The sequence below is a fragment of the Cajanus cajan genome, chromosome 7 (assembly GCF_000230855.2).
Source record: "Cajanus cajan strain Asha chromosome 7, NIPB_CcT2T_4, whole genome shotgun sequence".
Lineage (NCBI taxonomy): Eukaryota > Viridiplantae > Streptophyta > Magnoliopsida > Fabales > Fabaceae > Cajanus > Cajanus cajan.
Genome location: NC_138523.1, coordinates 41,892,398 through 41,905,582, shown reverse-complemented (window position 1 = coordinate 41,905,582; position 13,185 = coordinate 41,892,398). Strand labels below are relative to the sequence as shown.

General features: G+C 30.2%; 1 protein-coding gene across 5 annotated transcripts; it reads left to right on the top strand.

The window, feature by feature from the left end:
* Positions 1-4,664: 4,664 nt before the first annotated feature.
* Positions 4,665-12,958, top strand: LOC145949550 (myosin-13-like). Of its 5 annotated transcripts, XR_014427842.1 has the most exons (8): positions 4,665-5,891; positions 6,004-6,482; positions 6,568-6,701; positions 6,795-6,906; positions 7,046-7,161; positions 7,502-7,597; positions 8,410-8,474; positions 11,988-12,958. XR_014427842.1 is itself a non-coding variant. In XM_083059666.1 (7 exons), exons 4-6 carry the CDS (start codon positions 7,018-7,020, stop codon positions 8,455-8,457), a joined length of 288 nt encoding a protein of 95 aa, XP_082915792.1. In that variant the 5' UTR covers positions 4,665-5,891; positions 6,004-6,284; positions 6,378-6,701; positions 6,795-7,017; the 3' UTR covers positions 8,458-8,474; positions 11,988-12,958. The 5 variants fall into 5 exon arrangements, 3 of the variants coding, with proteins under 3 accessions (XP_082915792.1, XP_082915791.1, XP_082915790.1); XR_014427841.1 differs by having other exon boundaries at positions 6,004-6,701; XM_083059666.1 differs by having other exon boundaries at positions 6,004-6,284; positions 6,378-6,701; positions 6,795-7,161.
* Positions 12,959-13,185: the final 227 nt, after the last annotated feature.

Below are 13,185 nucleotides of genomic sequence, written 5' to 3'. Positions count from 1 at the left end.
TCATGTAGAAACCATTAATTGAAAAGTAATTCAAACCTACCTTATTAATTGGTATCCACTAATTATTTTCCTTGTTTGACCGCATGTAAATTTTAATTAACACTAAAAAAATGTGCCATAAAAGCTATTATTTCCCTTTCTTAAAGGGTGCATTAAGGAAAACAAAAAGAAAAGGCTAAAAATCTATTTTGGTCCCTTATAATAATTATTTGTTTCAATTTAGTCTTACTTTTATTTTTTGTCTCAATTTGGTCCCTAATAAATTAAATTGTTGCAATGTCAGACTTTCGTCCAAATTATTTAGACGGAGTTAACTGTTGGCCACGTGGATGCAACGTGGATGCCACATGGAAGCTACGTAGATGCCACGTGAATGTCAAATTTTTTTCATGCATCTGGAACTAGAACGGCCCGTTCTGAAAACGGAACGGTCCATTCTGGTTTCACTCTTGGTGTGCTAATCATTACAACAAATTTTGTTATTAATGACAATTATTTAATGACAATAATTTAATTGCCGCCATATATAAAAATATTAATGGCTAATATATAATAGCCACTAAAAATGTATTTATATTATACTAAAGTTTACTATTAACGACAATTATTTATTAGAAAAAACTTAAGTCCAACATTGATTATAGATAAGATAATTAAATAGTATGTAAGTGAGTAATAACTATCACCTTACAGGTTCATTTTATAGGGTTCACTCCTAATTCACTATTCTAAATTGATATCAAATCACTCATTATTACCAAATTCAATAATGTTATAAAATAATTAGAGAGCAACTTTCATCTTATAAATCTCACATTTCTTAAGAGACAAGACAATTAAAAAAATTAAAAAATATATAAATAAAAGACAACCCTCATCTTACAAATCCCACATCGAGTAGAGATAAAAACAAATTATATAAGTTATGAATTTAGAAAAGTAAATTATAGGAATAAATTATTTAAAGTAAAGGAGACAATTGAAAAAAATAACTTTTAATAGCCTTTAAAATGGCTACTAGAATTGTCACTAAAAAAAATAAGTTTTCCTGACAATTTAATAGATCTTTACCAGCATTTTATATAAATGTCGGTAATAGTATTAGCGACACTTGATATACCAGCCTATATTTAAATGTTGGTAAAAAAAATAATGGTCATTTATATGGTCGCTAAATAATAAATTAATTGCCATAAAAAATTAATTTTGGTGTAGTGAATTTTGCATCTGGAACGGGCCGTTCCGGATGCAAAATTAACACACCAGGAGTGAAATCAGAACGGGTCGTTCTGGTTTGAGAACGGGCCATTTTAGTTCCAGAATGCCACACATGCAATTGATGATTATATTAAGAAATTTTAGATCGTGGGGACAATACTTATTCATATATTTATAATATTAAAAATTTTACATATAATTTTTAAATGTATAAATATATATTATAATTATTTTTTATAAGTTTTTATATCTACAATTATGATTAAAGATAAAAATAAATTAGGTCACATTATGTTATATTATAATTTAACAGATTTAAACCTAATTTTTGTTAAAAATACATGTTATAAATTTATATATTTATCTGTCATAGACATTTTTTAAAATGTTTGGTTACATAACAATCTTAAAAACCTACTTAATAATAATTTAATACTAATAAAAATATATAAATAAATATGTTAAATCTTATAAAAATTAAGTTTAATTTATTTATCATATAAAGATGTTTTTAATATGTGATATAAATTTTTACAATTTTAATTTTTTTTATCAACATAAACAATAAATAGAAAGTACAAAAGTTTGACAAATATCAGATAAATGAATAACTCCTCGAAATTTATATTTTATACATACGATAATTTAAATATATATATATTAGAATATAATTTTTTTTTTAAATATATTTTTTAGATAAAAAAAATTGTGTATGTGTAAATGGTTAGCTTTCGAATTTTGAACCACACTGGTGCACTATGTTGGTTGGCATTCTGGAACAGCTCGTTCTGAATCCAGAATGACCCGTTTTGAAAGCCAGAACAACCTGTTCTACTGAACACATTAATTGGTGTTAAATAATGCATCTGGAACGGGTCGTTCTAGATGCAAAATTTACACACCATGAGTGCAACCGGAACGAGCCGTTCCAGTTTCAGAACGGGCCGTTCTGGTTCCAGATGCATGACAAAATTTTACATCCACGTGACATCTACGTAGCTTTCACGTGGCATCTACGTAGCTTGTAACACCTAATTTTTTATTATTATTATTTTAATGGCATTTTCTTAATTTTAATAAAGTTATAGGGGTATTTTGGGTTCCGGAACGGGCCGTTCCAAAAGTGGAACGGGCCGTTCCAAATGTTGAAAATGTGAGGTTTTTGTAGTCCCAGAACGGACGGGCCTGGAACGGGCCGTTCTGGTGTGGAGAACGGGCCGTTCCGGAGGGAGAACGGGTCGTTCTGCTGAGATTGAGAACGGGCCGTTCTGGTTTCAGAACGGGCCGTTCCAACTGAAAAATTTGCCCATGTTTGAAGGATCCGGAACGGGCCGTTCCGAAATCAGTACGGGCCGTTCCGGGTGCGTCAGATTGCCTATAAATAGGAGGCAGTGGGGTGAAAATTTTATACTGAAGTGAGAAGTGAAAGTGAAATCTTAGAGAGAGAGAGAGAGAGAGAGAGAGAGAGAGAGAGAGAGAAAGTGATGGAGGACCATCCTTGAAGCATCATATAGGGCCTATCACAAGGTCCATGGCTAGGAGAGTAGAGGAAGATGAAGAACACACCACACCAAAGGCCATGATCATCATGTGTGTGAAATTTTAGCCATCTCCTTAATTTGTTGCTTCCTTTTCCCATTTTGCCCTTGTATTTTGGGGTACATTAGATATTAGGATTTTATTTTGTATTTTTATTTAGCCTTTGTATTATGGGGCAAAATTAGTCTTAGGATTTATTTTAGGACTTAAGCCTTATTTTTAAGGTCAAAAGTCCATTCACTACAAGAAAAATTGATATTATCTACGGAATATTATCTACGGAAATTTTTCCGTAGATAAAATTTAATTATCTATGGAATATTATCTACGGAATATTTTCCGTAGATAATATTTAATTTTCTACGGAATATTATCTACGGAATTTTTTCCATAGATAATTTCCAGTTATCTACGGAAATATCCGTAGATAAGTTATCTACGGAAATTTCCGTAGATAACGTATCTACGGATTTTCCGTAGATACGTTATCTACGGAATTTCCGTAGATAACGTATCTACGGAAAATCCGTAGATACGTTATCTACGGAAATTTCCGTAGATAACTTATCTACGGATATTTCCGTAGATAACTGGAAATTATCTACGGAAAAAATTCCGTAGATAATATTCCGTAGGTAAAACATTTTTTTTATAAAATAATTAAAATATTTAATTTAACATCATTAAAAAAATTAATTATTATAAAATTTATTTTTTTTAGTTTAATTATTTATTATAATACTTTTTATTTACTAAAAAATTATTTTTAATTAAAATATAATTTAGAATAATGAATAGCTTTAACTTTTGTGTACCATATTTAATGGAAAACATAAAGAAAAGATGAATTCAGTTTTACTTTATTAAACGTAAGAAACAAATTAAAGATTAAATTTTTTTAACAAATAAAAATTAATATAACAATTAATAATTTATATTTCTATTTATATTAATTATAAATATTTCTTATATTATATAATAATTCATATAATTTATTTAATATTTTTTAAGTTAAATTTGATTATCTTATTTTTAAAAGATTCAATAATTAATTTTCTTATTTAAATATTAAATTTATTTTGAAAATACTCAATTGAGTCTTTAATTTTTTAAAATATATTAATTTAATCAAATTTCTTTTCCTTTTAACTTCAATTATTTTTAAAGATTAATTAAATATATATATTATTATTATTCATAATATAATAATTAATTATCGAGTGGTGTGTAATACTTAATAAAAGTTACACCCGGTATTACTGTTAGTATAACCTGTTTGTCTATATATATATAGAGAGAGACAGAGACAGAGAGACTGAGAAAATGAATGGAAGAAAAATAGTTAAACATATAGTTGTTTGATTATATGTATATAGTAATAGATAAAGGGAAATATATATACGTCATCTTGTAACTAATTTTTGTCTCCAAAATAATGGATAATTATATACCCTCAATTCTTAAGAAATAAATAAATAATTTTTAGTTATTAATTTAACTTTTTATTAAAAGATTTAAAGACATGAAATGTATAATGGTATGTGATAACCTAAATAAATAAATAATTTTTAATTATTATTAACGATCAAACTGTTCAATTTAAAAATTTTAATGCATAGATCAAATTTACAAATTTGTAAAAAATTTAAAAATCATTTGATACTTCATTTCATTAATTCAAATTGACGGATAATCATAGAATCATTTTATACATTGATTAAAATTAATGAAACGAAGTATCAAATGATTTTTAAATTTTCTAACAATTTACATATTTGATCTATGCATTAAGAACTTTAAATTGAACGGTTAGATAATTGAAATTTCATAGAGAAAATGAGTTATTGAACGGAGTAAGTCTATGTAACTCTTAGAGTAAAAAGATCCATCTTCTTTAATATATATATATATATATATATATAATTTGCTTTCCTTTTGTGTTTCATTTTCTGTTTATGGTTTTTTAGTTTATTAGTTGTCATGGTACATGTGTTTGTTACCTTTTTCTTTAATTTGGATTTTATACGATGTAAGTTTTAATTAGATATTCAGCGAATCATATTAATAAAGATTTGAACAAATTATATTACTATTAAACATCCGATAAATAAGGATATATTTAAAGAAATAACTTATTTAAGATATTATATAATAATTTTTTATGTAATAAGATCAATGAATAATGATATGTTTTAAGAAATAATACTTGTTTAAGATCTTATATAATAAGTTTTTATATGATAAGATCTTATAATGTTATATTACTATATATTTTTTAGAAAGTTGAATTGAATCTTTAATTTTTAAAAATAAGATTAATTTAATCAATGTTTACTTAATTAAAAAATAACTTATTTAACATATTTTAATAAATAAAACTTAATTGATACCTTCTAAAATAAAAATAATGTTATTAAACGTAAGAAACAAATTAAAGATTGAATTTTTTTAACAAATAAAAACTAATATAACAATTAATAATTTATATTTCTATTTATATTAATTATAAATATTTCTTATATTATATAATAATTTATATAATTTATTTAATATTTTTTAAGTTAAATTTGGTTCTCTTATTTTTAAAAGATTCAATAATTAATTTTCTTATTTAAATATTAAATTTATTTTGAAAATACTCAATTGACCGATGTAGAAATTAAGACTCTAATATGTGCCCCGCGCATACCCTTTCATCTCACAATTAGGGTTTCTCCTTTCCATGGGCTTCTCCTCCGCACCGACGCAACTTCTTCGTCGCCGCCAAGGCCTTCGCCTTCTCATCTTTTCTATTCGACACCGATTGGATGGGTCATGAGGTCTACGGTGGGAAGGCAGGGGAGGATGCCTACGCTGCGGCGTGAGAGCGGGGTCGCTGGGGCTCATGATAAACATCGTCGTTTTGGGGTTCATGTCGCTGGCGGTGGAGCCTTTGGGCCGCATGGTGGGGGGAGTGAAGACGCTCTGGGGGATTGTAAACTTTATACTCGCGATTGGGTTCGCAATGAAGTTGGTTATCACCAAAGTGGCGAAGCACTAGCGGCGGTTGAACCCCGCCGCCGTCGGACACCCCTCTAACACCGTCAAAGTTGGCTCCTTGGTCTTTTTCGGGGTTCTCGAAATCCCTCTGAACGGTAATTTCTATATGAAAAAGTGTCTACCCTGTTGTATTATTGTTGATAAATTTATGCTTCTGGGTGTGTCAGTATTCAAAAGTTACTGGTATTTTTTATGCTTTACTTGCAGGAAATGGTTAGTTCATTGGAGAAGAAAACTGTACAGGAGTTTCCTGCTAATGACACTGACAATGAGTTGATCAATAAACTTTCTTCAGAAAATGAACATCTTAAGGTATAAATTACACACAACACAAGTATTTGAAGTTTACATTATCGTTATTGTTATTTTTTATGCTTTAAGAGAAACTTATTAATTCATTGGAAAAGAAAACTGCACAGGAATTCCCTGTTAATGTTACTGACAATGAGTTGATCAATAAACTTACTTCAGAAAATGAACATCTCAAGGTATCAATTATATAATTATTTGAAATTTATGTTATTGTTTTATTATTATTGTTATTGACTTATTGTTATTGTTATTTTTTTATGCTTTGACAGGAACGAATTAGTTCATTGGAAAAGAAAACTGCACTGGAGATCCCAGCTAATTTTATTGAGAATGAGCTCATCAATAAACTTACTGTAGAAAATGAACAACTTAAGGTATAAGTTACAGAATAAGTGTTCGAAATTTATGTTTTAGGTTGTCATAAGTCCAAAAATAACTTCTGAAGCTTTGTAGGAGCAGGTTAATTCATTGGAGAAAAGAATTGATGAAATAGAGAGGAAATATGATGAATGTAGCAAGCTTAGTGAGGAGCGCATGAATCAAATTATAGAGACTGAATCAAAGATGATTGAGATAAAGACAAATATGCAGAGGTTCTTATGTTGTGCTATGTTTCTGCATATTTGCATTAGAAGGAATATTTGATGTTTTCCTGGGTTTGATTTGTTGCTTTGTTATGTGCTTAGGCTTGAAGAAAAACTATCAGATATGGAAACTGAGAATCAAGTTTTGCGGCAGCAAACCTTGTTGAGTTCATCATCTAGGAAAATGTCAGGGAAGTTTTTGCCTACAACTGTGGTAAATACAAAAACATTGCTTATTAAGTGAGGCTGTTGATACACTTAGTCATATTATTCTTTTGTTTTCTTTCCCTGTGCGTAGGAGAGTATTGAGGCTCTTTTCAAATGTATGACAAAAGATCTTGGGTTTTGTGAAGGAAAACCTGTGGCAGCATTTACCCTTTACAATTGTCTGCTACATTGGAAATCTTTTGAAGCAAAAAAGACAAGCATATTTGATCGTCTTATTCAACTGATTGGTTCTAAAATAGAGGTAACTTGTTGTTTACTCAAACCATTTTTGCATTTGTTTGCCAGAGGTAAAAGTATATCAGATTTAGGATTTGTTTGAAAATTTAATTCCAAAAATTTTCCACTCTTATGCACACACAACACGTCACAATTACCACTCTCTTTATCTTCCATGCTTTTTCCACTTGCAAACTCATCCAAATCCAATTTGTGTCAGTTCCGCACCTAAGAAAGAACATATATACATAGTGATCGTCATTCTTATGTGAAGAATTTAGGGACGTTACGAAAGTTGTAATTTTTTAGGGAATTTCTGACTTGAGGATATGATGTTTTTTGTTTTTAAAATTTTCTTTTGGCAGTCTTCATTTGCCTATGCAAGGATGAGCTCGTTTTCCATCACGCGGAAGAAGACGTCGTTCCAGAAGCATAGAGAAGTGGAAGAGGCAAAGAAGAAGGTAGGGTTGATATATACCCAAGTTAGTTAGTTATTGTTTGAATTTGGAAAAGGTTTTCTAGTTATTATCATATTGAAATTTGTTTTTCATGTTCTAGATATACATAGTTTTTTGCTATTATTTTGTATAATAATGTTAATAAAAGTATAGGCCTTTTTTATTCATTCGCGGATGACAGGTGAAAAGTCCAAAGATGGGGTTTTCTTTATTAAAGGCAAACTGCTTAAGTATATCCCTGCCAATCAAATTAATATTTTAGTATTGCTTTGCTTCATGGACATCTGATGAAATTGGAATAATAGATAAACTATTATGCCAAAAAACTATATAAGTGAATTTGTTGTAGCTTGTTAAGGAACTTTGGTGTTATGATTACGAAACTTAGTGGAATGGTTGATCTTGTTTGCAGTTTCATTTCATTTTCCTTGCAAATATGAATTTTTTTGTAGTTTTTTTAAATCTAGATAAAACATGTATTACTTATATAAAATTTTTATAGTAACTTGGAATTTATATAATCAAATAATGATAGCATGGGAGATTGATTTTAATATTGAATTGAGGCTGGTGTTGATCTAGATGGAAATTTAGTACTCCTATTAGCATGTAACACAGGAAGGAATCTAAAGTTAAAACTTTGTTTCTAACTTGTACAGCTGACTTTTACCTCATAACATGGGTAAATTTTACCACATGTTAAAACATTAGTTGTAATTTTAGTGTTGTTTCATAATTGTAGGCAACTAGTATGTGTCATCCAAAGTTTGTTCGTTCATAATCTCACTTACCATATTAATGTGTTTTCTTGGCAGCATGTTTGTGTCGACAGTGAAGAGGCTGAGGGTGTTGAAGAGATCTGATCTTCCTGCTTTTACCCGTGAGTTGGAGTATTTAACTTAATTTAGCAGAATTTATGTTTTGTTTTGGGTGTGATGAATGATTGAAGAAATGTGTTTGATTTTTGTTTTGATTTTTTTCTCTTAAAAACGCTATTGGAGAAGTTTATGCACACATACTCTTGTATCAAACACAATCTTTTGTACAGTGGCATAAATCAAAATGTGTATTTTTCTATTAAATGTAACTTTAAACTGATATCGAGCTATAAAAGGGTAAAAAGGGTAAAAAGGTAAAACTACCAAGATAAAAATTACAAAGATAAAATAAAAATAAAACATAAAACTTAAAAAGCTGGGACGCGAAGTGAATCACGGCCGTGACTGAGAATCACGACCGTGATCTTCTCTGGAGCACATCTATGAAGGGTCAGTGGCGTTCACGGGTGTGATTGGGAATCACGGCCGTGATTTTCTCTGGTGAATCACGGGCGTGATTTAGAATCACGGCCGTGATTTTCCCTGTAGCTCAGCATTTCCTCTTTAATTCTTAAATCTTGATCCTGCTCAGAGAAAACACAACACATACCAAGAAAAGCATAAAATAGGAAAATGATATAAAAATTTATTAAAAACATGAAAGATATGCATGATTATGCTATGAATTCTTGTGAATTAAAGTGCTAAAATACGAGTAAAATACACAACATCACTGGTGCTTGTGTAATTGTGTTGATTGTTGAAGTGGATTGATGAAGTGGATTTTATTTTTTTTGTTTTATTTGATTTGAATTGTTTGACTGTTTTGAATCTGAGTTGCTATTAGATATTTTGGTGCTGGTTTTCATTTTTTATTATTGTTATGCAGTTTTTTGTTACATTTTATTTTCTGATTGGATCTTGTTTTCGAGTTGTGTTGCTGGTGCTTGTGTAGTTGTGTTGATAATCAAAGAGAAATTGTTGATTTTTTATTTTTTTTATTTTATGTTTTAATCTGTGGCGAATCTGAGTTGTTAGATATTTTGATGGTTGGATCAAAATTGGGAAACCAGAATTGCCTAATTAAAAATAGGAAGACCAGAATTGTTTTATAGGTTAACTGCACATATACTTGCTACATGATAGGTATTTTTCTTCCCTTTTCTTGTGGCTTTTCTTTGGTGGTCTGCCATGAACTTTTTCAATGCAAAAACAATGGTGTTTTTGGTGGCTGGATCCTTATTATGTATAATTTTATGCAAAAATAGTCTTATTTTACACTATGACATGGAAACTAATTATGCATAATTGCTATGAGTATTTAGATTTTAAAGATGTTTGATTTCATATTGTGATTATAAGATATTTAAAGAAACCTGATAAGTGATTTTATTAATATTTCTGACCAGGTAAAACTATTTATAAAGATTGGTGTGGAAAGGTAAACAAAATAATTCATGCAATGTTGAAATTAGTTACCTACGGAAATTTCCGTAGATAAATAACCTACGGAAATTCCGTAGATAAGTTACCTACGGAAATTTTCGTAGGTAATTTATCTACGGAAATTTCCGTAGGTAAGTTATCTACGGAAATTCCGTAGATAAGTTACCTACGGAAATTTCCGTAGGTAACTTACCTATGGAAATTTCCGTAGATAATTTACCTACGGAAATTTCTGTAGATAAATTACCTACGGAAATTTCCGTAGATAAATTACCTACGGAAATTTCCGTAGATAAATTACCTACGGAAATTTCCGTAGATAACTGCATCCGTAGATATATTCCGTAGATAAACGCATCCGTAGATAAATTCTAAATCCGTAGATAAAATCCGTAGATAACGTTATCTACGGAAAAATTTCCGTAGATAATGTTATCTACGACCTTATTATCTACGGATTTTTTTCCGTAGATAATCCGTAGATAATTATCAGTTATCTACGGATTTTCATCATTATCTACGGAAAAATTCCGTAGATAATGCTGATTTTTCTTGTAGTGATTTCTTTCTTTTTTTGACCTAAGGGTACTTTAGTCTTTTAGGAAGGATGAGACCCATTTCATTTGTGATGCATTTAGGGTTCATTTAGGGTGCATTTGGACACCAAAATTTTGGCCAAATTCTCCCAAGAAACCCTAGATGCCTTTCTTTCCCTATAAGTACTTTAGGTAACCCACCTTGTAGCCACTTTGAAAATTAATGAATTTGAGTGAGCCTTTGTGCCTCTTCATTCCTTCCTTAGTCCCCTAGGAACTCCATGGCCCCCTATCCTCTCCTCTCTACCTAGAGTGAGCTTGGGTCTTCCTTGGTTGGCCTTCATCATCCTAAGTGAAGTGAGCTAGCCTAAAGGAGCTACACCACCAAACACCATCCATTTCTCTCCTTCATTTTGTGCGTCACCCTTCACCTTCCCAAACACCAAATCCTCCACTTCCATACCCTTGAAGAGATCATCCTTCACATCATATCAACCTTGGAGAAGAGAAGGAATCAACCACTAACTCTCATGGAGAAGTTGGTTCCATCAGAAAGAGAGAGAGAAAGAAGGAGGGAATCCAGAGGAGGAGGCTTTGCCCAAGTTTCAACTCCGCTTATCCAGGTAAGGGGGGGGGAGTGAGAACCTCGCTCAGGGGTGTGGGGATAATTGTTGGATAGTTTATTTGTCAGATTGGCCCCCAATCCCTTGCCGTTGTGCTGTCTTATTTTCTGTTTGCTCTACTTTATTCCTTGTTGGAAATAATAAATGATTATGTAATCCCAATCCCTTGCCGTTGTTCTGTTTGATTTTCTATTTACTTTACTTTGTTCTTTGTTGAAGGTGCCGTTGTTCTGTTTGATTTTCTATTTACTTTACTTTGTTTTTGTTGAAGGTGCCGTTGTTCTGTCCGATTTTCTATTTATTCTACTTTGTTCTTTGTTGAAGTAATAAATGAATATGGAATTAATGTTAATAATAAATGAGTTTTAATATGAAAAAGAATGATCTCTGTGAATACCTATGCGGACCTTATGAGGAGTATTGATGACATGACCATGTGAAATATGGACAAATGACGTGAGACCTAAGAATGGACTATTGAGATAAACTATGATTATGATACTATGACAAATAATGACATGATGTACTAAATGAAATTATGTAATAAGTAAAATGTTGAGTCAATGAGATTATAAATGTATGACATGCATCATATGCATATATTACTCCAGGTGTACCTTATGGTCACCCACGACTAACAAGGTGTACCTTATGGTCACCCATGACTAACAAGGTGTACCTTAGGGTCACCCACGATGTAACATGCTAACAAGGTGTACCTTAGGGTCACCAGTGATGATATGTGAAACTTCTTTATGGCGCCACATGCATGCATTTATGAGTCGAGTCCATGACATGATAGCATGATAAATGAATATATATGTGATATTGATTATTTATGTATGTTATTTACATGTGACTTATATTTTTTGTGTGTGTGGGCTATTTAACCTTTATTTCTGCACCTGAAACTGAGTGAGATGTTTCTCACTCTCTTGTTGTTCTTGTATATGTTTAAATTATGATGCAGGTGATCAGCATCATGAGGATGTTGGTGATGAGGCTTAAAGGCTTCAGTTGGGCATGCTCTGATAGGATGTGACATCGGGGCATAATTAGCTTAGTTTAATATGTTATTATTTTAATAACTTTAGTTTCTCTTCTTTTGTAATTTCTAACGAAGAGACAACGTAGATAAAGTTTATAATTCAAGGAAAATGTATGTTAAGAATTATAATTTGAACGTTCTTGATAAAAGACCAGAATGAATATCTTTGTTATATTTTATTACATGATTTGGAAAATATAACTTAATTCCTAATCAGGAGGCACTACCACCTTTACTGGAGTTAATTTATATTTCTTGTATTATTATATATATATATATATGATTTCTTGTTGTCACTAAATTGTATTGAAAATCTTAACTTCTTTTCTTTTGTAATTTTTACATTGGAGTTAATGATTTATGAGTTATGAATGTGAATCTTCTACCTTGTGATATTTGAGACATTTGTCAACTATGAAAGATTTTATTTACTCAAAAAGAAAGAAAAAAAAATTTTATTATTGCATTTGTTGTATATTAATGTTGGGGTAGAAGGGTGTCACATAGCTTCCACGTGGCATTCACGTGGCCAATAGTTAACTCCGTCTAAATAATTTGGACGGAAGTCCGACATTGCAATCAATTAATTTATTAGGAACCAAATTGAGACCAAAATTAAAAGTGTGACTAAATTGAAACAAACAAATATTATAAGGGACCAAAATAAGTTTTTAGCCAAAAGAAAATTAAAAGTAGATGAACGGAATGAAATGGAAACCTAAATCCTAGGAAGCTAAGAGATAGGATTTAATTGGAAACAATCCAAATATCTTATCCAAACTAAGATCATTTAGTTTGAACATCCTTAAATTTGATTATTAGATTGACGAATAATCTTCATATATAATTTATTATTATTAGTAAAGAAAAAATGTTTCTGTGAAAAAAAAAATAGTTTTTGTAAAAAATAAATAAATGGGTAGTTATTAATTTTAAGGAGGACAATTTGTTTTTATATATTTTTTTACAAGGTTATAATTATCTTTGAAAAGTGGACAACAAAAAGGAGTATTTCCTTTATATATTATTATAAAAAAAAATTAATAATTAATATTTCATTCACAACTTAAATAACATTTAATGTCTTTTTCATACACTTCTTTATATATATATATATATA